We start from the raw sequence: 24,381 nt of genomic DNA, 5'->3' as shown, positions 1-24,381 counted from the left end.
ACAAACTCCAGGAGAACGTGGTCACTTCCACCTGAGGATCCCACCTAAGGAGTGTTTTATTGCCAAGTTTTTTAAAAGGGCATTAAAACCCCCAAAATGAATAAATAACAAATAAGGGCTGTATGAAGTGTGAAAGAAATGGTCCTCCCTTCCACCCATGTTTCCTCAGCTCTCTTCGGACTTTGGCCGGCTGGGCCACTCGGCTGCCATTCTGCTTGCTCTGGCCAAGGATCCGGCGGAGACCATCTGCACCTCTGCGGTCCAGGCGGTCAGCTGCCTCTACAAGATCCTCTTCAGCCAGAAGGGTGAGCACCGAGGGACCCAGGGCCCTTGCTCTTTTTGCAGGAGCAGCCAGGATAATGGCGCTGCCCCCCAAGCGTTGCCTTTTCCTTCCCCCCCGATGCCCATGGCATGACCACCTCAGGACCTTCACATCCCGGCTCCGATGCCCCCAAACACTGTGGCCCCCCCACCCCAATGGCCCTTTTGCAGCTGGGGACCCCCTCCCCAGCTTCCAAAGCGTGGGGCAGAGTGTCTGACCCCTGCTCCATTTTCCACCTGGCGACAGAGCCAACGAAGAGCAAGCAGAAGCGGCTGAGGTGGGCTGTCAGGAGGAGCCCCCGGCAGTCCAAGGAGAAGGCGTGCCCCTCGGCCCCGTCGCTGGTGCAAGAGAGCATCTGGCACATGGCCAAGGTACTCGGGCCGGCCGGGATGGACAGAGAGCTGCCCAGGCTGCCGGGACTCCTGGACTGGCCCCAGCAGCAGGCCATGGGGTGGGTTTGTGAGCGCTGGCCTCCCCCTGGGCATCCCCCGTCTGCCAAGCCAGGGTCTTTTCTCACGGTTCCCCAAAGGAGAGGAAGGGGCCCTCCGCGTTCAGAGAGGAGCTGTGCCTGGCAAGAAGATGTGTGATGTTCCAGGGAGGAAGAGGAAAGGGGTCCTTGCCTTTGGCCCTGGGCCCCCCAGGAAGCCACCTCTCACCTTCTCCTGCCAGTCCCTTCCCACTGGGGCCGGGGGGGCTTCTCCTGCCGGCCAGAGCCCCCAAGGAGAGACCACCGCAGCCACTCTTTGCTTCAGGGCCCAGAGGACCAGCTGTTCTCCACGCAGCTGACCAGTCTCCTGCTCGCTGTTCTGGACAACCTTCGAGGATCCAACACAGAGACTCTGAGGGCCTCAGAGGAGGTCCTCCATGCTGTCCTCCAGAACCATGCCAGGAAGGTCGAACAGGTGAGAGCTCTTCAACCACTGCTCCTGGCCCCAAAGTCTTTCCTGGCTCACTGGGCTGGGAGACCCCCGAGGAGGAGCCAGCTCTGCTTCCCCAAAGGCCTTGGCACTCTCCATCCCAGCCCTCCTGTCCCAGGAGGCAGGGCCTATGCCAGGGATGGGAGCCGAAGGTAGAGGTCCTGACTTCCTCTGCAGGAGCCCAGCCCTCCCTCCCCACCTCCTGCCCCCCCCCCCCATTCATGGGTGGCCAGTACGGTCAGTCTGCTTGGCAAAGGCTTCCCTGAGGGCAGAGAAGGTGGGGGCGGTATCTATGGAGCTTCCTGGCCTGCCTCCGACGGGTAGGAGACTGGCGAGGGAAGGCCTCTTGGGGTGCAGAGTGTCTCCTGGCCCTGGCCCTGGCCCTGGCCTAGCCAGCCCTCGCTGTGACCTACGCGGATGACCCCCATTGCCCAGGGAGGCTGTGGTCATTCGGCATGGCTCCTCTGGCCTGGCCTGAGATGGTGTGACGGCTCTGGCCTGGCTCTTTGGCTGGATGTGTTCTGCGTCCCACATTTATTCGCCACAGAACATATCTGTATTCCTCCAAAATACGTGGCAGACGAATGCGGTTAAGCTTAAGAGACTAAAGAGGTTAAAGCGCAACAACATATTTAGCATTCTCCTGAAGAATAGACTGAGAAATCGAGTCAGTAGTTTAAATATGATAGATAAGGTGATACAATAAACAATTTGTAGAGATGAAATCAACATAAAAGTAATAATTCCTTCAAATGAATGTTATTTTGTATATAAGTAATGTTTAGGAATAATAGGGATATACTGTAGATTAAGAGAAAGATCAATGAATGGGGAAGGTATTGATAATAAATTAGCCAACATAAGACTTAAACTAATACGAAAAGGGTGTATATATGATTCTAAATATGTTTATGTTTGAATACTACTTGACATTGTATTTAGCTGGAGTTTATAATTATATAAACTCAATTAGCAAACCCATTTCTGTATCACCTTTGGCTGTGAAAAGAGCACCCAGGTGAGGACACAGTGATCCAGCTGTTAGGAGACGCTGAGCAACAGCCTGCCCCACGCCTACCTTTCACCGGGTCTAGCAGTGAAATAAGCAAGCTTAAGCCAGGTAGCTTTGCTTGCCAAGAGGCGTGCATGTTCAAATACATGTTCTAATGGAGGAACGAGAGAGGAGAGGGAAATGGCTGCCCGCTGGGGCAAGCCAGGAAGAGCGTGGCTGTGGCAAAGGCAAAAGAGTGGGAGGTTGCCATTAGTGAGGCCATGCTGGCGATAGGCGGGCAAAGCCTCCCCAGCCCCAGGCCAGGCAGCAGTCAGAGGAAGCAGCAGACCTCCAGGCCCTGTGTCTCTCAGAAGAGCCAAGGAGCCTCAGCTGAGAGCGGAGCCCTCCTCGCAGGGGTGGGGTCTCCGTGCCTGTCCTTCACGGCCGCCATTCCTTCTCTCCTGCCCAGGTGAAGGAGGTGGTGGCCGCCATCTACACTTGTCTCCAGGCCCATCCAGCCTCCTTCTGGGTCCGGAAGGTGCTGCTGAAGGCCTTGGGATACCTGCTGCCCTTCCACTTAGAGGAGGTGGTGTGCAGCTGCCTCTCCTTCTCCATACCTGTCAACAGGTAGGGCCCAACCATCTTCCTCAGGCCTTCAGGCTCAACGTCCGGCAGCGGGTGGAAGCTAAAGTGGTGGCTGAACCCCAGCGGCTTCTTGACTTTGCAGGCAGGCCAGGCAGCTCTGGACGGCGATGGCGTCAGGTCCACAGGTGGCCATGCAAGTCTTGCAGATCTTGCTGAAGAGCCTCCAGGTCAAGGACCCCCAGGAGAGCAATGAGGACATCCTCGCCGTGTCCCTTGCGGTAAGCAGCCTAGCGCCGGCCCGGTTCTGCCTAGCCCAACTGGCTGCTTGCTGATTGCTCAGCTCTGGTGCTTGGGCCCACAACCTGCTGGGTCTGTTCCTTCCCTGCCCAGAGACATGGATGGCGCATGGGGGGCTCCCTGTGTCCCTGCCAGGAGGGCCGGTGTCGGAGGAGGAGGAGGGAACGGTGCGGGCAAAGTCAGTACGGCCGTGGTCTTGGGGTACCACCGGCCCCATCAGACAGCTGCCATGTGGGCGCCAGTGCTGCCCAGGGACCCCTTTGGCCGTTTTCCAGGGTGGACATTTACAGCTTACGTGTCCAGCTCCCATCATCCACCATCTGCCCACTTCTACAGCAGACCATCTGTAAGCACTAAGAAAGGAATGCTGCCATTGCCAAAAGTACCAAAAGCCATACCAAATTAACATTGTCTCTAGTTTTTGTGGAGGTTTTGGACTACCTGGCTGCATTCTGGAAGAGTTTGTTCCTGACATTTTGCCAACGTTTGTGGCTGGCGAAAGTCAGGCATCAACTCTTCCAGAACACAGCCGCATAGTCTGAAAAACCCACAAAAACCTAGAGACAATATTAGTTTCTGTCATGCTGGAGAGAGAGTGAGTGTGTGTGTATGCACTGTGTGACCCTTTGTGGTGAGGAAGGGGTTTCGTGTCAGTCCGTGTGTTGGCCTGTTGCTGAGTGGCAGGGTCTCTCTCGCTGTGTCTGCTTAATCCGTGAGCCCTTGCCCCCTGGCCCTGAGTGGTTGGCATCTGCGTTTGCATTTGCATTCGCTGGGTCTTGATTGTGGTGTTTTTCAGTTCACTTTCAGGGCTTCCTCTTTCCTGCTGAAGTGGTCCAGGTCTTTGTGGATGTCAATGGCTTCCCTGGGCATCATCCTGGCCTGATAGCTCTTGGCATGGTCCAGGATTTCAAAGAGCATTGTATTGTTTTCCCTGTGCTTCTTTTTGCCCTGGGTGATGGCTGGAGTTCTTGGGTAGGAATCTGTCCGTTGTGTAGGTTTCCTGTCTACTCTGTGGCCCAGTCAGCCAGAAAAACCAGCAGAAGGCGTTATAAATGCTATTTGGGCATAAAATGCTGTTTGAAAACACTGAAATTCTGGGCCGTGCCAACAGCTTCCAGGTCAGAATGCAAAGGGAAGCCATTGAAATCCACAAAGACATGGACAACTTCACATGCGTCGCAATTAAAGAGGGCTTATCCTGGCAATAAACAGGTAATAACCAGCAACAAATCATTCCTAGTTGTTACCTGTTTATTGCTGGGATAAGTCCTCTTTCATCGTGATGCATGTGGAAATCTTCACCGCAGTCACGCAATTTTCACGGGCTAATGTTGGTTTAAACCCCCCATTTCCCCCGTGTGATAAGAGTCCTGTATCCTTTTTAAAACGAGGCACCCGAGCTGAATGCAGTACTCCAGATAAGGCCTGCCAGCAAAGAAAATTGGGGGAGTATCACTTCCCTCAGAAACCTCCAGTGCTTCTATTAATGCAGACTAAGGTTGCATTGGCCTTCTTTGCTGCAGCATCACACTGCTAGTTTTCTAGTTCACCCGGCTCCTTTTGAGTTCTGTTCCTGTCTTCCAGTGGGTTAGCCACCACTCCCAGTTTAGTATCATCTACAAACTTGATAAGGATTCCCTCCACCAAATCTTCCGAGGGGCAGAGGAGACAGCCAGGAAGAACCGAGCCGATCCTCTTTCCCCCCAAAGTAGTTGGCAGCCCACTGACCGCATGGCCCCCCTCTGAAGGTGGGCCAAACACCTGAGCGCAGTCCACACCACGTGGCATCAAGTCACACCACCTGTTCGTTTGTTTGTTCTTCCTCCACACCATGCGTGTGGGCACTCCCACAGAAATGCCACCTACGGCCAAAATGACTTCCCTCTTCCCGCCCAGCTGCCATCCCTTTGGATGCCCTGTGTAACCGGCCACAGCCACACAAGCGATTCTACCCCCGGACATGGGGCATCGGTGTGCCCAGCGACACACTGGCACAGCAGTAGCAATAGCAGCTTCATTGATATACTGATTCATACCACACTAAGCAGTCTCTAAGCGGTGTACAACTCTAAGCCAATTGCCCGCAACAAGCTGGGCACTCATTTTAGCCACCTTGGAGGGATGCCAGGCTGAGTCAGCCCTGAGCCCCTGGCTGGGATTGAACTCACAGCCTTGTGGTGGTTTGTGAGTCAATGGCCGCAGTCCAGGCATTGAAGCAGTGCACCTCCAGGGCCCTTACCTGGAAATCATGGAGGCCTCCCCACATGTGCCCCCCTTTCATCCTGATAGAACCATAGAATCATAGAGTTGGAAGAGACCCCAAGAAGAGCCCTGATCCAGCCCAACTCCATTCTGCCGTGCAGGAACTCCCAGTCAAAGCATCCCCATTGACAGATGGCCATCCAGCCTCTGTTAAAAGACTTCCAAAGAAGGGGACTCCGTCATGGTCTCAGTCAGTCCATTCCTCTATCAGACAGCCCTTACTCTCAGGATGTTCTTCCTAATGTTGAGCTGGAATCTCTTCTCCTGGAGTTTGCACCCATTGCTCCATTGGGTCCTTTTCTCTGGAGCAGCAGAAAACAAGCTTCACCCCAGGTCCTCCTGCTGGAGGGTCTGGTTTGTGTATATTTGGTTTAGTTACTTCCATGGCATTATTGGCAGCCTGCCATGTTTGTCCTTCTTTCCCATCACAGGGTATGTGACAGTTCAATAGTGCTGCTGGCCACTTGTGCGCCTGTATGGGAACCCAAAGAAAACGCAGCTGCGTCTCACCGCTCTGAGGGCGCATGTTGCAAAGCACTTCTCTGTGCCTCCTCAGCTTTCCCACATTCCTGTGCTCACACTGTCCTGTTTATAAGAACATGGGATGATGCACATTCTCCGCATGGCCCCAGAGCATGACTATGGGTTGGCTTTCACCTGGCATCACATTGTATGGCGTCTGGGCTGCTAGGCTTCAAGTCAGTCTGAAGCTGCTTTGCTTTGCCAGTGCAGACAGTCCCTGTGTCATTGATGCACATGTTGGAGAGTCATGGCATTCACTGCGAGACCTCCTTCCAGTTTGAAGTGCAGCCGTTGGGGATGACTCTTTCGGCTTGGTTTCCCAGCGACTGTGGATCCATCTGACAGTGTTTCAATCCATTCCACATTTAATCGGTTTGCCAGTCTAAATATCATGAGGGATCTTAGCAAATGCTTTGCTGAAATCCAGATAAATGACATCCACAGCATTCCCATTGTCCGCTAAACTAGTGCCCCAATCGGGAAAAGAGAGAGGGTTGCTCTGGCAGGATCTCTCCTGGAAGGGCCATGCGTCCTCCTCACTCTCTCCCAGGCTCTGAGACTAACGTTGCGGCGTTTAACCCTGAAAGCCAAAGCGAGAGAAAGGAAGCTCAGGCTGGATCTCTCCGCGCTTTCCCCTTGGGAAACAGAGAGCTAGGCAACCACAGTTGGACCCACTGGCAGTGTCTCTGTGCCTCCCCAACCGGAGAGTGAGCCAAGCCAGGCAAAGAGAAGGCCCAGCAGGAAAGAGGGCCTCCCTCCTTCCCTCCCAGATCTCCTCAGTTCCCTCCAGCTCCACCTGAGACTTTCCACACATTTCAATGGAGCAGCTTCTTCCAGGAGCCTCTGGTCAGCCCTCCTTTTGTTTTGCTGTCTCTTCCATAGTCTTTATTCGCGGTGAAGGAGAGCAATGGCCGGATGGAGCTGGCCAGTGGCCCTGCGACCCCTTCCCCTTCTAGGCCTGGGGGATCCCGCCCTTTTACCCGGGAGGAACCTGTGAAGCCATGCATGAGAATTACTGTATCTGTGGCCCTCGGGACGTTAGCCTGGCCAGAGAGTGGGTTATACGAGTAATAACCACCAGTGCTCCTGGGAGCATCTATGTATTTGTAAATACTATGTAAAAACTATATTTTCCTGTGGATCTCTTTATTCCGGCCCACTTATTAGCTCTCTCTTTTTGTGGGGCTCCCCCTCCCCACAAAGGATACTGAATCTTCCCTTTCTCCCTGCTTTGTTTTCCTCCATCCAAATGGGCCTCAAAGTCTCACCTACAAGGTGCTAATGTGCTGTGCTATGTGCAAGAGTGGGACCTCCTTCCCTCGGTTTAAAGCCAAAAATGACTTTTCATTGGCCCTCCTTTTAAAACCCAGTCACCTTTTCCACTGTTCCTCCCAGAATCCTCTTGGGGAGCCATAGTTGAGAAATCATGGCAAAGCATAGGTGTGCATTGGCTTGGGTTTGCTGGGACTTTCCCTGGCACAGTGACATGTGCGCAGTCCACATAGGCATAAATGCTGCTTGCAAACCCGACTAAGCTCACTGAATTAGAGGGATTTACTGAAGTGTTGGTATGGAATTATTTGGCAATGGATTCAGTGGCATTCTCTAACTGGGGCTAGTCACTGGCTTCGAGCCCTAGGTTGGCGAGGCAGTTTGTTCAAGTGTTGGGCTTTGGGAGCGGATCCCACTCAGCCACGCTCCATTCATGGCTCCCTTGGAAATCATGGCTGGCCATGCATGCTGTTGACCTGCTTTGACCCTCTCTTATGGGAACAGAGGAGGCTTTTGGCTCAGCTGTGGGATGGCCTGAGACTGAGTGTGCAAGTGCATGCACATACTCCCCAGCAAGGCTTCTTGCACAAGAACCACATCTCCCCCTCCCTCCCTCCCTCCCTCCCTCCCTCCCTCCCTCCAGGCCATGAATGTCATCTATGAATGCTTTGGGATCCCCGATTACCGTCCAGCCCTGATGGAAATGCAGGCCCAGCTCTTCATCCCGATGCTGAGCCAGGTCTGCTGTGTGAGACGGCTGGCCTTGCCCAAGGACTTGCAAGCCAGGCAGGAGGACATCATGAAGCAGGACCCCAAAGCGCTCACTTTCCGGAGGTGCCAGCCAAGGGGGTGAAAGGGAGGGAGGGAGGGAGGGAGGACGGATGGGGTCCCTCTGGAATCTGGCCTTCGCTATAGTGCCCTGGGCATGGGCAGAACCAGGGCATGGCTGCGCTGAAGGCCAGGCACCTGTTGGGCCTCCTTGTCTTAAATTGGTGCCCTGGCTGGGTCGGGGGGAGGATCAGAGAGGGAAAGAGAGGGGGCCCTAAGAGGCACCCCTCTGGGAGGTCAGCCAGTGCCCAGGAGTGGTGCCAGCCCAAGATGCCAGGGCCAGGTGCCAACGGCTGCCTTCACTCCCAGATTGCACTGCTGTCCATGGTCCTGCCACGGCTGACACACTCAGACCCACAAGCCTTCCTTGGCACGGAAGAGCCTTGGGGGTCAGGGGGACAGGCGGTGGCGTCCGCTGCCCTGATGCAGCCCTGACGTCTCCTCCTCTGTCTCTAGCACATCGGTGGAGATCATCAAGGGCCTCTTCTCACTGGGCAAGGACTGGGCCGTCTATGCCCGCATCGAGTTCCAGGCTGGCTGGACGGTGCTGGACACCCCAGGGAAGTTCCTGCAGGGCACCCGCCTGCTGGCAAGGTAGGGGCCCTTGCCCAGAAAGCCCTGCATGCGGCTGGGGAGCAAGGGCATCATGGCCGCTTCCCCCATCCTCTGTCCTCCATGGCTGGACTGTGAGCAGCTGGTGGGACCCTTCTGCCTTCAAAGGGAAAGGAAGTCGGGGGTCTCTCCATCTCAGGGAGCTCCACGTGGCCCCTCTTGTCATCCCCAATGTCCAGCCATTCTGCTGCCACCGCCACTGCCGACAAGGGTCTCTGGGATGACCAGCGGGCCCCCTGTGCTGTTCTGACCCCTCAGGGCCATGATGGAGTGCGACAGCCCCCAGATCCGGGGGGTCTTCTCCGAGGCCGTGTCCATCCTCAACAATGAGGAGGATGAGATGAAGAAGGTGACAGCTCTGGCCCTCATGGTCGAGGTAAGACCCCCCACCCACCAGTAACCCCAGGGGAGCTCCTGCCATCCAATAAAATTTATTGGCCCACCGATGGACTTCCCATGGGTCTCCTCTGACCAGGCTTCGGCCGTGGTTGGCATGGACTCCCTCCTGGACAAAGGCCAGGACCTGTAGGGGGGAGTCAAGGGGGGGCTTTGGGGGCCTCCTTGCTCTGGAGGGTCGCCAGCCGTGGGTCATCTCTGGCGTGAGAGGACAGGACAGGCGAAAACCAAAAGGGATTTCACAGCAAGATGGAGGGGCCCCTTGTGAAGAGAAGGCACAACACTTGGGATTGTTTTGGCCGGCTGCAGACTCATTCCTTCCTCCTTTCACAATATTGGACCATATGATGCACCAGTGAGGCTGAATGGCGAAAAGGAAGGGGCCACCCACACGGTCCGTGGGGAGGAACCGTGAGGCTCACTGCCACAGGGACCCACCATAGGACAGCACGCTTGGCCCCTGGCTTGCGGTCCAGGGCTCCACATTGCTAGCCATTGTGGCCATAGTAATTGTGGGCCCAAACAGATACTGTGCTGATGTTACCGCCACACGCAGATCTCTCCCCCGGCCCCAAAGGCTTGTCTGCTTATAGAATCATAGAATCATAGAATCGTAGAGCTGGAAGAGACCACAAGGGCCCTGATCCAGTCCAACCCCCTTCTTCTGCCATGCAGGAAATCCCAATCAAAGCATCCCTGACAGATGGCCATCCAGCCTCTGTTTAAAGACCTCCAAGGAAGGAGACTCTATCACCCTCCGAGGAAGGAGTGCATTCCATTGTCGAACAGCCCTTACTCTCAGGAAGTTCCTCCTAATGTTGATCTGGAATCTCTTTTCCTGTAGCTTGCATCCATTGTTCCGGGTCCTGTTCTCTGGAGCAGCAGAAAACAAGCTTGCTCCCTCTTCAATATGACATCCCTTCAAATATTTAAACAGGGCGATCATATCACCCCTTAACTCTCTTTTCTCCAGGCTAAACATCCCCAGCTCCCTGAGTCGTTCCTCATAGGGCTTCATGGTTTCCAGACCCTTCACCATTTTTGTCGCCCTCCTCTGGACCCATGGCTCCAGTTTCTCAATGTCCTTTTTGAATTGTGGGGCCCAGAACTGGACACAGTATTCTAGGTGGGGCCTGACCAGAGCAGAATAGAGTGGCACTATTACTTCTCTTGATCTAGATACTATACTTCTATTGAAGCAGCCTAAAATAGCATTGGCCTTTTTAGCTGCCGCATTGCACTGTTCACTCATGTTCAACTTGTGGTCTACTTGGACTCCTAGATCTCTTTCACACGTAGTTTCATTCAGCCAGGTGTCACCCATCCTATATCTGTGCATTTTATTTTTCTGCCCTAAGTGCAATACCTTACATTTCTCCCTGTTGAATTTCATTTTGCTAGTTTTAGCCCAGCTTTCTAGTCTATTCAGGTCATTTTGAATCTTGATCCTGTCCTCTGGAGTATTAGCTATTCCCCCTAATTTGGTATCATCTACAGATTTGATAAGTATGTTCCCAATTCTGTCATCCAGGTCATTGATAAAGATGTTGAATAGCCCTGGGCCCAGGACAGAGCCCCACTGGACACCCCACTGGTCACCTCCCTCCAGGATGAAAAGGAGCCAATATTGAGCACCCTTTGGGTTCGGCCGGTCAACCAATTACAGATCCATCTAACAGTTCCTTTGTCTAGCCCACATTTTAGAAGCTTGTTTGCATTAATGTCATGGGAAACCTTGTCAAAGGCCTTACTGAAATCAAGATCTACTACATCCACAGCATTCCCTTCATCTACCAAGATGGTCATTTTATCAAAGACGGAGATAAGGTTTGTCTGGCATGACTTCTTTCTCTGAAACCCATGTTGACTTTTTGTGATGATGGCATTGCCTTCTAGATCTTCACAGACTCTCTGTTTAATGATCTGCTCCAGAATCTTTCCTGGGATTGATCTCAGACTAACTGGCATTGATGGGAGCCCCTTTGCCCCACCCTTTGAAGATGGGGACACGTTTGCCCTCCTCCAGTCGGCTGGGATTCTCCTCTTCTCCAGGAGTCCTCAAAGACTATTATGCCAATGGCTCCATATGTACATTGCCATTCTTTTAATACCTTTGGATGAGTTCATCTGGTCCCGGAGACTTAAATTCATTTAGATTAATAAGGTATTCCTCTACTATCTCTTTACTTATTCTGTGCTGAAATGCCCCTATTCTGTCCTCTGCTCCATTATCTTCAGGTTGAGCCCCTTTTCCTTTTCTGAGAAGACGGAGGCAAAGAAGGTCTTGAGTAACTCTGCCTTTTCTCTGTCTTCTGTTAGCATTTTGCCATCTTCTCCATGAAGTGAACCTACCCTTTCCTTCTTCTTCCTTTTGCTGCGGACATATCCAAAAAAGCCCTTTTTGTTGTTCTTAACCTCTCTATCAAGACTGAGTTCATTCTGCGCTTGAGCTTTTCTGACCTTATCTCTACACTTGCTAGCTATTTGTTTGAATTCCTCTTTGGTGATTTCCCCATTTTTCCATTTCTTAGACATGTTCCTTTTAACATTTAAAATTTTAAAATAGAGAAGGTTAAGAGGTGATATGATGGCCCTGGTTAAAGATTTGAAGGGATGCCATATTGAGGAGGGAGCAAGCTTGTTTTCTGCTGCTCCAGAGAATAGGACACAATGGAGGAATGGATGCAAGCGCCAGGAAAAAGATTCCACCCAAACATTAGGAGGAACTTCCTGAGAGTAAGGGCTGTTTGACAGTGGAATACACTCCTTCCTCGGAGTATAAGGCAGGTCTCCTTCCTTGGAGGTCTTTAAGCAGAGGCTGAATGGCCATCTGTCACTGGGGATGCTTTGAATGTGAGTTCCTGCATGGCAGAAGGGGGTTGGGCTGGATCAGGGCCCTTCTTGGGGTCTCCTCCAACTCTAGGATTCTATGATTCTAAGTTCTTTCCGACCCAGAAGGGCCATTTCATTTCACACTTTTGTTCCAGGATCTGCTCAACCTTCAAAAAAGAAAAACCTTGGCGGAGGAACCGTATCCAGGTGCAACCGGGAGGAGCAGACCCTCCTTGCCCAGATGTTCAGGAGACATTCCTGCATGAATCCGGTGAGGAGGAGGAGGAGGAGGAGGAGTCTTGAGGTCGGGGTGAGGGAAGCCCCCCCCCCTCTTTGCCACACAGAGTTTGGCCGTGGCCCCCAATGCAGACCACCTTGAAGGGAGTGGGTCAGCCCTGAAGGCTGGGGCGGCCCATGGGTCAGAGCCAAGGTGACCCTTGACTCCCAGAGGGTTGACCTCTGCTTTGCTCTTGCTTATGACCAGAGTTGGAGATGTGTCTCTCTGACCTGGAGAAGGAACAGATGAAGGAGGCGGAAGCCAAATTGTTGCATTTGGCCACAACGGACGTCTCCAGGGTCCTCCTCTCCATATGGAGGTTTCGCCAGAGCAGGCACAAGGTACCGCGGCCCTTTCCGGTTCTCAAGGGAAGGGGGGAGAGGGCCTCCACTGGCCCTGTCCTTGGGGTGCCCCCCGTCCTGCCCCTTCCAGGGGTCCAGCGGGGCTTCTTTGGTGGGCACTGACTCCCCCCCTCAGCACTTTGTGCTCCAAACGGGTGTCCCTTCCGCATCGCCCTTTTTCGGAGGCCTCCTGGGGTCCCATTTTGGGAGAGAGGAGGCATATAAACAAAATAAAGAATAAGCAAACAAACAAACAAACGTTTCCCGCAGATCTCCCCACAGCATCGCCTGAAGATGAATGAGGTGCTCCAGGCGGTCATCGCATCAGCCGGCAGCATTAACATCGAAGCGGCTGACCTCACGATCAAAATGGCCGCTGAAGACGCACTGAGCATCACAGTAAGCACCAAGAGGATAAAGTGGGAATACAGATAGTAAGGAAATGTCTCACGGGGAACACGTAAGAAGACACGCATGCATTGCAGTGTCCTCTTATAATGTCTCAAGCCGCCTAGAATTAAGTCCCTCTGAAGTAACTCACTGGGAGCCACTTCTCAGCAGATAAAGGTGACTGCATCATTGAATGTAAATGGAATCCTGCTCCTAATGACCCCGTTTGGCCCCGATGGCAGGAAGAGGATTCGGGGAGCCAAGGAAGGCCGGGGGGGGGGGGGGGGGGGGGGCTTGAGGGAAGAAAAGCAGTAAAACTAAGCCTTAAAATACATGCTTTGTGCAAGGCCCCAAAATAAAGAATCAGAACTGAGGAAGGAGCCAGGGAAGATCAGGAATGCTTTTCTGCAAAGCTGATCCTAACTAGGGACATAACAGATACTTAGGAAGGGTTCTGTAATTGAAAGGGGATCTCCCCCTCAAAGAAAGCCTCTCTTTGCTGGCAGGGCCCTCCTTTCCCTCTATTTTTGCAAGAAGCTGTTCTTATTCATTTTGGGAACCTCAAGAAGCAACTTGGAAGACGAATACAGCAGAGGAGGCTCCAGAGCTAGGAGAGGTGCAGCAGTTTGCGTTTGCCTGAGCCGACCATGAAGGACAAGGCTTTGCCCACTCTTCTCCTCTCCCTCCTGAGGAATTAAATGTCCTCCACAAACTAATTTTGCAATCTGAGCGCAGTTTGCAGCCATTGAAGTTAGCCAAGAACAGGGGGAGAAGGAGAGGGAAACTGGAACATGGTAAAAGCAGCTGAGAAAGTGGGATGAGGCTGGAGGACTCACAAGGTCCATCCCGGCCCAAGTCGGATGATGCTGGAGCACCTTTGTCCAGAAGGACTGGCTTCTCGGCTGGAGGAGTGGATGGCCGCCCCGTGGCCTTGTGGGTTTTCCTGCCGCTGCGTCCGTCCGGCGCTCCTGTCCAGGTCCAGAGCTGGGGAGATGGCTGTGGCGGGCGGCACACTCCTGGCCCCTGCTCTTGGTTTAATAATAATAATAATAATAATAATAATTTATATTTTCATGCCTCTCCCAAATGGATCAAGGTGGGATTACAACCCATAAAATACATACAAGAACACATCAATAAAATACAATAAAAATAATCACATGAAAACTAGCTCATCATCATACCGCAATACAATACAATTATACAGTGATCAGAAAGTGGAGCTCGGGGGGGGAAGGCCGCTGCAAGAGATCCGTCTGAAGTGCCCTCTTGAAGGCTTCCAAGGAGGCAATAAGACGCATCTCTTCCAGGAGACTTCCATAATTTTGGAGCAGCCGCACTGAAAGCTCTTTGGGAAGTCATTACAAATCAGGTCGGTTGATGTTCTAATAGATTCTTTCCCGTTGTCCTGAGAGTGTGGGGCGGGTTGTGTCGGGAGAAGCGTTACTGCAGGTAACTCAGACCCACCCCATGAAAGGCTTTAAAGGTAATGACCAACCCCTTGTATTGCACCCGGAAGCTGTTATGCTGTCCTGGGTTACTTTCAAGTGTGCGCATCAGGACCTTTGTGTATTGGTTGGTTCGAGCATTTATCACCAGTTCCCCAGAGAACTTCCGCTAATGCAATTGGTGGCCTAGAGGCGTAGTAAGTGTCCCATAAAGCCTGTCGGGCAAATGGCAGTGGCTCCTCACAGCCAAAATGCCAAAAGTGCAGTGGCTGGTTCCTTTTCAGTGTGAGCAGTACAGTGTGGCAAATAAAATAAAACTGTGACAAAGAGGACTGCAGTGCAAAAGAGCATGGAGAGTGTGGAGTTGTGCATTAATTGTGCGCACAACCTTTTTGCTGAATGATAATGCTATGCAACAGAACCAAGACACTCTGCCTCCACAACCTGGAACTGAATGTGGGCATTGAGCACCTGACAAAAATGGGCCACTGATTCTGTAGGGGACTAGGGCATGTCCACAAGGCACAACAGGCTTCGGCCCATGCATGGCTCAGCAGCTGCAGCTGCACAGGAGTCCAGAGGGTTGGACGAAGGCCTCGCAGCCTCGGCTGCCCAGTCAGTCCCAGGGGAACCTCTGGCAGGGAGGAAGCTGTGTACCACTATGGCCTCTTGGATCGTCCCCAAACAATGTTGGTGCCCCCTTTGCTCCCGCCACAGGACCTTCGGGACGTCTACCAGGACGCCGCAGGCAACATCCTTGTGGCCCTCTGGGATCACTTTCCAGCAGAAGTGCTGACCAGACTCCTGGAGAGCTTCCAGAACCGCCTGCTCCCATACCACAGCATCCTCCACATCCTGGGGAAACTGGCAAACAAAGGTACAGCACCCTCCACCCACCAGCCTCCAGAGCATGCCTGGGGTGAGATGGGGGTGGGCAAAGGGCCACGGGGCACGGAGGCTGGGCAGCAGAGGGGCCTCTGGGAGAGAGAGGTCTGCCCTGGTGCGCCTCCTGCGCTGCGCAGTCAGGAACATGGAGGGTGTGCTGCTCAGTGGAAACATGCCATACAGCCAATGACCATTTGGGGAGATGGTTGTCCCATATCGGCTAAGAGTCATAAAGGGTTAGGGTCTGAGGGTGGGCACCACTCTGGGTTCAGGGGTGCTACTGGACTGCCCAGAAACTGGCGGTTGCTCCCAGGACATGGCCTCTGCCTCCCTAATTGCCCTGGACGCTCCTGCCAAGGCTTAGGTGGGCACATCAGGGGCAGGCAGCCAGAGTGCCCCCATCCCCAAAGCCCCCTCTGCAGGAGGCGCTGGCGGTGGAAGGAGCGGGGCAGTGATGCTGGGCGAGGATGGCTGCCCTCACCCTCTCAGGCTTCCCTTCTCCAAACTAAACATCCCCACAAAGCTTTGATCAGTTTGGCTACCCCTCTCTGGACACATCCTATCAGGTCAATGTCTTTCTTGAACTGGGTGTCCAGAATTGGGCACAGGAGGCCTGACCCAGGCAGAGTCTGGTGGCACCACTATAACCTCCGACCTGGGCACTGCGCTCCTCTTGATTTAGCCCAGAATTGCACCGGTGGCCGGCCTTTTTGGCGCTGAGGTGCCTGATAACAGCCATGGGGCAGCCACTGAGCATTGTCTCTACTTCTCTTCCTCTGCAGCCTTTGCCGAGAGCAATGTGGCAAAGATTAATATCTGGGAGCAAAAGCTGGAGGAGGTAAGGAGAGGGCTGGTCCTGGGGAGAAGGACGAGGCCCAGAATGTGGCCTCCAGAAAGGCCAAACGCCCTCCCTCTCTCACACTTGGCTTGTCCTGCTCCTGGGGAGAAGGGAAGGAGGCCTGCCTCTGCCCATGCCCTCCTCAAAGGTTCCTGGTGCCCCTTGGCCCTGATCCCTGGCCGAGGAGTGGGAAGAGGGCCAGGCCCCTGCCTCGGGCACCCCGGCCTTGCTCCTGCCAGCGGAGGGCTGTGTCTGTGGGTGAGGGGCTCCGCTTGGTCCGGGCACCCTGCCAAAGCCTGAAATGGGGGTCCAGTCAGGGAATCCTCCAGGACCCCTACTCCCTGTCCAGCCTGGCTGGCCTTCCCTTGCCCGGGACTGAGGGCTGCCTGCCTGCCTGCCTGCCTTCCGCTGGAGCTGGGTATCTCTGCCGTTGGCCCACCGGCTCCATCCTGACTTTCCTTATAGTATGTGTATCGGCTACTAACAAATGTGAGTGAGAAGATCTACCTCGAAGAGGTTAGCCGAGAGATAATGAAAGAGGAGCCGGAGCGCAAAAGCTGGGACCTCGAGAAGGTGATTGGCGGAAGTGCAGCTTTCCTCTGAGGCTGAGAGAGTGTGCCTTGCCCCCAGGGAGGTCCATGGCCACTGCAGCATGCAGCCACTGCATCCGGCTGCTTCCAGTGGGATGGCCCTATTCTAGCCCCATTGATTCCAAGGGGTTTGCCTTTGCCGCCCCTGAGGCTTGCCCACTGTCAGCCATTTTCCATGGCCCAGCAGGGCTTCAGGCCCTGGTCCCCAGAGTCCTAGTCCAACACTTGCACCTCTTCCAGCCCAGCTGCCCTTTAGGGGTCTACTGCACAGCTGTTGGTATTGGCCTGCAGTGCCAACAAGGACTCTAAAGCCCATCTGGCTGGTGTCACAGGCCCAGTTCACTGCAGGGCCATGGGCAGAGAAAGTCTTCTCTCCCTCCCTGAACCCTTGACTGGAAATGCTTGGGACAATGGGATGCCAACCCCCTATTTCTGCCCCAAACCCTACCCCTCTCCTCACAGTATCTGGTGTGGGGCATGGGGCACAGAGGACCTTGGAAATGGGGAGTTGGCTGGTTGTCTGCCATGTTGGACCAGCTCCGGTTGGACAGAAACCGGCAGCAGGCTTCCAGAAGAGCCTTTGGGTCCCCATGTGCAATGCCTCAGGGGCCCTTCCTCTGGCTCTCCCCACAGCTCTTCCTCTACCAGTACTATGGCTTCATCCTCCGCGCCACGGATGACTCTCACCTGGTCCAAGAGCATCTCCGCAGCATCCTGGCCTTGTCTCGCAGGGGGCCTTTGGAAGCCAAGGTGAGTCATCGCAGCTGTCCTTCTCCGAGTGAGAAGGTGCAGCCGTTCCTCCCTGCGGCCAGAGCCTCGCCTTCCATCTGGGCCCTCGGACAAAGGCTCTCTGGGACAAAGGGGTCTGGAATGAGCAAGCGGAGAGACTCAGAGGAGAGGGGCTCTGCGACCCACAGGGGGGGAGCCCCGGCTCTGAGAGGAAGGCTAAGGGGCAAAGTGGGGAACAGGGAGGCCTCTCTCTCTGGACTTTGGAGGACAGGAGCACGCTTGTCCCTTTTAAGAGCGGTGGGGTGGGCTTGGGGGAGGCGCTGTGTTTTTCCCTTGCACCTGAACCAGTGAGGAGTCGTGTGGCTCTATCTCCATGGGCCAGAGTCCCTTTGTCTGCATCTGCAAGGAGGCCCCGCACTCTCCTCCTTGCCTCTGACAGATAGATCACAGAGCCATACACTCCTAAAGTCTGAAGAGACCCCAAAGGCTACCCAGTCCAAGCCCTTCTGCCATCAAGAGACAGACAGCCCAAGCCCTCTTCCCTGGGGCAGATGGGCCCCAGCCTCTCTCTAGAACAGCCTCCAAAGCAGGAGCACCATCCGCTGTCGAATGCTCTTCCTCTGAGGACCCTCTTCCTAGTGTTGAGGTGGATTCGCTTTTACAGTCATTTGAATCCGTTGCTCAATTGTGTCCTAGTCTCTGAAGCAGCAGAAAGCGAGCCTGCTCCATCCTCAATATGACATCTCTTCAAATTCTTAAACATGGCTATTACATCAATAGCAGCTTCATTTATATACACAGTGATGACAAACCTATGGCACGCGTGCCAGAGGTGGCACTCAGAGCCCTCTCTGTGGGCACATGTGCCGTCACCTCAGCACAGAGTTTGCCAGAGTTTGTTACTAGAAAGCCAGAGAGATATGGCACCTTGCAATAAATAAGTGGGTTTTGGGTTGCAGTTTGGGCACTTGGCCTCTAAAAGGTTCACCATCACTGATATACCGCTTCATACGGAACGAAGCAGCCTCTAAGCACTTTTCCACTGCAAGCGAATGCCCCCCAACAAGCAGGGCCCCGGTTTTAGCCACCTTGGAGGATGCGTGCCTGAGCCGCGTCTGGGCCCTTTCCCTGGGATTGGACTGGCAACCTCTGGTTTGGGCTTTGTGAGCGGCTGCAGGACAGGCATTGGCCCATCAGGGCTCCTACTTCTCTTCACAGGCTAAGCAAGGGCTTCGTGGTTTCCAGACCCTTCACCATTTCGGTGGCCCTCCTCTGGATATGCTTCAGCCTCTCCACATCCTTCTTGAAATCTTGTGCCCAGAACTGGATGCAGGATTATTACATCGGCTGGCAAGGCCAGAGCAAAGGGCATGTGCAGAGTGGCACTATGACTTCCCTCCTATTTGTGCAGACTACAATTGCATTTACTTTTTAAGCTGCTGCATCACATTGCTGGCTCATGTTCAACTTGTGGTCTACTGGGACTCCTAGATCTCTTTCACATGTACGGTTCTTAAGCCAGGAGCCTCCCATCCTGTATCTGCGCATTTTGTTTTTTCAGCCAAAGTGTAGTCCCTGTCAGGGCATGTGCAGAGTGCAGAATTCACAATGTACCAGCGTCTCAGTCCTAGTCCATGCTCTTCCTTATGTGGCTTGAAGAAGGACAGAGAGAGCATCCTCAGTCAGGAAGTCTTTTCTGGCAGCTGAACAGCATTCTGGTGACAGGGTCCAATTGGTGCAGAAGCGCAAGGGACCAGAGAGACGTTGGCTCCTGCGCTGCGCTCTCTCTTTGTCCAGAAGGAGGGCAGCTGTGAAGGGAAAGAGCCGAATGCACTCAAACGGCTGCTGCCTGATTCCTTCTTCTGTTTTTGTTCTTTCTGCACCTGGAAAAACCTGTCCCCTTCTATAGACTAGATACTACATGCTGCAGAACTATATTTTTGGGTGGGTTTTTTGGGTTCTCTGGCCACCACATAGCCCAAAAAAGCCACAAATTACTATGGATGGCGGCCGTGAAAGCCTTTGACGTCACGCCACATTATTCCCTGCTGAAATCCCTTTTGTTTTGCCCAGCTTTCCAGTCTATTAAGGTCATTTTGAATCAAGTCCTTGGGCTATTAGCTACTCCTCCTAGTTTGGTGCCATCTGCAGATTTGACAAGTGTGTTTTGTATTCCATCCTCCAAGACACTTATAAAGATGTTGAGTAGCAGACTGGACCCGGGACAGACCCCTCTGGACACCTCTCTGGTCACTTCTCTCCAGGACAAAAACAGGATCTGCTCCAGAATCTTTCCTGGGATTGATGTCAGACTAACTGGGGGATAATTGTTGGGATCCTCCTTCTTCCCTTTTTTGAAGATGGGGACAACGTTTGCCCTCCTCCATTCTGCTGGGACTTCTCCTCTTCTCCAGGAGTTCTCAAAGATTATTGCCAATGGCTCCGATATGACATTTGCCAGTTCTTTTAATACCCTTGGATGGAGTTCATCTGGTCCCGGAGACTTACATTCATTTAGATTAACAAGGTATTCCTCTACTATCTCTTTACTGATTCTGAGCTGAAATTCCCCTATTCTGTCCTCTGCTCCATTATCCTCAGGTTGAGCAGCCTTTTCCTTTTCTGAGAAGACGGAGGCAAAGAAGGTCTTGAGTAATTCTGCCTTTTCTCTGTCCAAGGATGAGATGTTTCAGGGTGCTGTTATTGGAGAGAAAGGTTGGCCCATCCCTAGGTGAACAGCTGTGGGTCCCATCATCCCCTTAGCCTTCAACCAAAGGGAAACGGAGCTGAGCCCCACCTGTCCCCCTTTTGCTGGTTCCTTCCAGGGGATCGCCTCTGCTCTGGGCCTGGCTGCCTCTCGGCACCTGAAGGAGGTTCTGGACAGCTTGGATCGCTTCCTTGCAAATGCCTCCATGCAAGAAAAAGGGTTGGCACACGGGAGCCAGGTGCGTTGCTGGAAATTCCTCCCTCCCTCCCTCCCTCCCTCCTTCCTTCCTTCCTTCCTTCCTTCCTTCCTTCCTTCCTTCCTCTAAAGCAACCACTTTATTTGATTTGTTTCTGAAGTCCCTTCTTTCAGGAAGTCATATCTCTTCTTCATTCCTCATGCCTTAGCTGCTTGCCATTGCCGTTCTCTTCTCATTAAAACTGGAGGTCTAATTTGTACAATTTTGTATTTGTGAAAAAGTGAGGATAATATATATTGTAGAGGTTTGTGTGAAAAGGACTGGGGCTTTAGCCCTTTGGGGAAGAAAGAAAGACTGACTCTGTCAGGAAACAGCCTCCATGGCAGAGTTTTGCAGAGACCAGGCATCTCCGCCTCCGAAGCCAAAAGCGAGGAGGAGGAGGAGGAGGAGGCAGCACCGAGCTCCAAGCAAGCAGAAGAATGCTCCGCAGGCGCTCTGTCTTCCTCCGCAGGGTCCGCCGTGGGACACCCTCCTCCTGTGCTTTGGACGAGTGGCCCTGGATATCAAGGCAGAGGTGCTCCCCAGAGCAAACATGATTGCATCCCAAATGGCCATGCTATGCACAGCCAACCCACAGGTACGCTCAGCCTGTGGCCTTTTGTTCCACAGGAGACCCCCAGCCCCATCCTTGCCCTAAAACAAGGGTTGGGGGAAAAGGCACAGGGGGACTCAGATGTGGATCTTGGGGTTCAGTGGCTTAAGTGCCACCTTAGCATCATGGTTGGAGCGTTTGACCAAGACTCTGGAGACCAGGGTTCAAATGCCCTTTGCTTGGCCATGGAAGCCCACTTGGGCAATAAGTCACGCTCTCTCAGCCTCAGAGGAAGGCAGAGGTAACCCCTCCTGAACAAATCTTGCCAAGAAAGCTCCATGGTGCAGGCGGGGGCAGCATGGGCTGGAAGCCACCCACTTGGGCCAAGCCGTGACGGGGCTTCCCAGTCGTGGATTGTGCATTCGTGCCCACAGCTGGCTTGTGGGCTGCTGCCCCCTCCGCGGGGCTGGAGAGACATTGGGCCCTGAACAGCCATCCTTAGCTTGTTGGGGTCATCTCTGAGGGGGCAGGGTGTATTTCCCCCTTGGGAGACAATAAAAGAGTCTCCCTGGCTAGACTTTGGAAAGAAGAAAAGACTTGTGTCTCCTGGTGTGAGGCCTGGGACCAGGGCTCCCTCCCCACGGCTCCTCCATCCCCAGCTCCACCAGGATTTACTCTGACCAGCATTTTTTAAAAACCCTCGGCTACTATTAATGGGGGGGCAGCTGACTCAAGGCAGGTCTACTGACTGAAGTGGTCAATGGAGACAAACAGTTGTGGGGGTCCGATCCTGTCCCAGGCCCCGGGGATGTTCTCATTGCCCCTTCTCTCCTCTGGATTTAGGACATGGACCTGAAGAAGACCTTCCTGGTGGCAGTCCTGATGCTCTTGGAGGCCATTGAAGCCACAGGCAAAGCAAAACACCTTCGCCTGACCATGAAGACGCAGCTGGTGGAGTGCCTGACTGTAGGTTGGCTCTGCTTGAGCTGCGCATTTGGGGGTTGAGGAGAACTGGCCCCGGGGCTCAAGTGGCCGGCTGGAAGTGGATGACCGATGATTGGCAGAAGGGGCCATGGGGAGAGCTTGGCCAAGAGGGCCTGGGCCCAAGGCCTGGCCATTTGGGGTGGGACGTGGGGCACCCCTGCTCAGCCACAGCGCTTCCAGGGCAACTTGGAGGGCGGGAAGGCAAGGTTATTGGAGGAAAGGCTTCCAAGTCTGCCTCCGTGCGGCTGCCTTCCTGGGTAAGCCCCCTCTTAGGCCAAGGACTTTATCCCATGGGGAAAATCAGGGGTTTAAGTGTGTTGGAACCCTCCCCCCCTCACCATTCCCTTCTCCTTTTGTGTCGTGTCTTTTAGATTGTAAGCCTGTGGGCAGGGAACTGTCTGTTATCCCCTCTATTGTAAACCGCTCGGATTCCCAGTGATTGGGCGGTATATAAATAAAACCTATTATTATTATTATTATTATTATTATAACAAGCTCTACGCTTGAGCTATCACAGGGTTAATGGAGAGTCACTGAGAACACAGGTGACCTTTGGTGGGAGCACCTTCCCAGCCTCACCCGGCACCAGGGTGCCCACAGCAAACAGAGAGGGTGCCCCATGGGTCCTGCTCACGTCCTCTCTGTTCTCCATCTTGCCTGGCAGATGGTGATAGAGGGAGAGCCCACCCAGAAGCTGGCCAACACGGTGCGCCAGGACGCCATGCACATCGTGGCACAGCTCAGGTACTGCGTGTGGCAGGGGTCGGTAGGAGGGGGATCCGCAAAGGCCCACTCAAGATGGGGGGATTCTTGGGAAAGATAGGGCCCTGCATGCATCCTCTGCACAATGGTCAGCCAGAGCCAAGGGCCTTGCCCATACTCTCCATGAGAGGCCCAAAGGGCCCAAAGGGGGAGCATGGCCCGAGAGGGGCCAAAGGCCAAGGAGGGCAAAGTGGATGGATGAGCAGAGAATAAGGACTGTTTGTCCTCAAGGGACTGGAGAAGCCCTAGAGTAGCAGAACTAGGATGGCTGAGGAAGGGAGATGCGTTGTGGGGGCTGGGGGCAAGGCAAGGGAGGGCCTCTCCTGGCCCGGAAGGGAAGATGGCCAGCCAGCTGGCCAGAGGGGTCTCACTGCTGCTGCCTCCGCCACTGCAGCCATTGCTGACCTCCCCTGGTGGGCTTCTCCTCTTTTGGCAGCAAGCTGAAGCCTCCTCTGGAGCAAAGCAGGAAGTCCCGCCTCCTCTGCGCTGCCTTCCAGAGTGTCTTTGCCCTGCCACCGCTGGACACCCTAGAAGACATCAGCGCCAAAGTGAGTCCTGTGCCTCAGGCATTCCTACTAAGGCCAGAGCCGCCTTTCACAACCTGTTTTTGCAAAAAGCACATTTGTAGTTCCTGGGTGAGAATTTAACATTCAGGAAGGCCATGAGAACTGCCCTCCAGCGTCTCCCTTGCAGCACATCCATGGGTCAGCTGTTGGGCCAGGACCGGCAGCCTCCTTTTGCACATCAGGCCATTGAGAGACGCGTGGGCCTGGCGCTCTGCCCCACGCTTCCCTGGGCGTGATACATGGCCACCTCCGCTGTGCCTCTGGCCTCTGCCCCCCAGTCATAGCCGCTGCCCTCCCCTCGATCTGGCTTGATGGTGTCCTCCCTCTGGCCCCTCCAGCTCCTCCGTCTATGGGGTGCTAAGCGCAACTTCCTCCCTCTGCCTCAGGCCCTGTTCTGCCAGACCATGGGCACCCTTGAAGGGATGCTCCAGGGGCTAATCACGGAGGATCCGTACAGCTGTGACCTGGCGCACATGATGGAGGTATGCAAGAAGAAGGGAGGGGCGTTCCTTTGTGGAAAACGCAAAAGGAAGGGGGGAGAATGAGATCCCACACATGAAGAACCCAATCCTGTTGAACAGGGCACTATTGGGGCAGAGCAGCCATTTGCAATTTGTAAAAAAGAGTTGCACCACTTTTCTGGCTTGCAGAGGGATGTGTTCAGCTGCTCCTTTATTTAAATGCAAGCCTCATGCGCTTGGCAGGAGTTTGGCTGGGGAGGGCTGTTGCCCATTTGGAGCCTCCTGGGGCAACTGGTTCCTGGCTGGCCAGACAGTTTGCTTTTTTGCTTTATAGACGATGGAGCCGTGGGTGACATCTTCATCCATTCACATCAGGGAGAGGGCAGTTGGGATGGCCACAGCGCTGATGAAGTATGTGGCCAGTCACCTCAACCTGCATGTGAGTAGCCATGCACCCGAATGGCCTTGCCTCCCCTTGCGACCCCAAGGACTGTCCAGTCCAACCCCATCCTGCCATGCAGGAACTCAAAGCACCCCCACGGATGGTCAGCCAGCCTTTGCCCTTTCTGGGAACAATGAGGCAAAGAAGGTCTTGAGTAATTCTGCCTTTTCTCTGTCTTCTCTTAGCATTTTGCCATCTTCTCCATGAAGTGAACCTACCCTTTCCTTCTTCTTCCTTTTGCTGCGGACATATCCAAAAAAGCCCTTTTTATTGTTCTTAACCTCTCTATCAAGACTGAGTTCATTCTGCGCTTGAGCTTTTCTGACTTTACCCCACA

The 24,381-nt window shown here is 53.8% G+C and overlaps 3 protein-coding genes across 3 annotated transcripts in view; all 3 read left to right on the top strand.

Annotated features, from left to right (window-relative positions):
• Positions 1-24,381, top strand: part of GRINA (glutamate ionotropic receptor NMDA type subunit associated protein 1) — a 595,197-nt gene that overhangs the window by 40,123 nt on the left and 530,693 nt on the right. The gene's annotated exons all lie outside the window — the stretch shown is intronic.
• On the top strand, positions 158-9,137 carry LOC121929191 (maestro heat-like repeat-containing protein family member 1). Its single transcript, XM_042464498.1, has 9 exons — positions 158-305; positions 569-693; positions 1,075-1,224; positions 2,700-2,857; positions 2,958-3,093; positions 7,812-8,002; positions 8,453-8,590; positions 8,867-8,984; positions 9,084-9,137. Exons 1-9 carry the CDS (start codon positions 158-160, stop codon positions 9,135-9,137), a joined length of 1,218 nt encoding a protein of 405 aa, XP_042320432.1.
• Positions 11,857-24,256, top strand: LOC121929190 (maestro heat-like repeat family member 5). The gene is made up of 15 exons (XM_042464497.1): positions 11,857-12,107; positions 12,321-12,454; positions 12,725-12,853; positions 15,010-15,169; positions 15,960-16,015; positions 16,481-16,588; positions 17,239-17,355; positions 20,160-20,279; positions 20,749-20,874; positions 21,673-21,795; positions 22,478-22,557; positions 23,012-23,123; positions 23,528-23,623; positions 23,937-24,041; positions 24,230-24,256. Exons 1-15 carry the CDS (start codon positions 11,870-11,872, stop codon positions 24,254-24,256), a joined length of 1,731 nt encoding a protein of 576 aa, XP_042320431.1. The 5' UTR covers positions 11,857-11,869.

This window comes from Sceloporus undulatus, chromosome 4 (assembly GCF_019175285.1).
Source record: "Sceloporus undulatus isolate JIND9_A2432 ecotype Alabama chromosome 4, SceUnd_v1.1, whole genome shotgun sequence".
NCBI lineage: Eukaryota > Metazoa > Chordata > Lepidosauria > Squamata > Phrynosomatidae > Sceloporus > Sceloporus undulatus.
Note: the sequence above shows the minus strand (reverse complement) of the source record. Positions and strands in the feature narration are given on the sequence as shown.

Bases quoted from the DNA above. Each gene is read 5' to 3' on its own strand.
- LOC121929191 (XM_042464498.1), top strand. From the start codon at position 158: ATGTTTCCTCAGCTCTCTTCGGACTTTGGCCGGCTGGGCCACTCGGCT. The intron at 306-568 runs GTGAGCACCGAG...ACCTGGCGACAG, and splicing joins GATCCTCTTCAGCCAGAAGG to AGCCAACGAAGAGCAAGCAG. The intron at 8,003-8,452 runs GTGCCAGCCAAG...CTCTGTCTCTAG, and splicing joins AAAGCGCTCACTTTCCGGAG to CACATCGGTGGAGATCATCA.
- LOC121929190 (XM_042464497.1), top strand. From the start codon at position 11,870: ATGGCAGAAGGGGGTTGGGCTGGATCAGGGCCCTTCTTGGGGTCTCCT. The intron at 22,558-23,011 runs GTACTGCGTGTG...CTCTTTTGGCAG, and splicing joins CACATCGTGGCACAGCTCAG to CAAGCTGAAGCCTCCTCTGG. The intron at 23,624-23,936 runs GTATGCAAGAAG...TTTGCTTTATAG, and splicing joins ACCTGGCGCACATGATGGAG to ACGATGGAGCCGTGGGTGAC.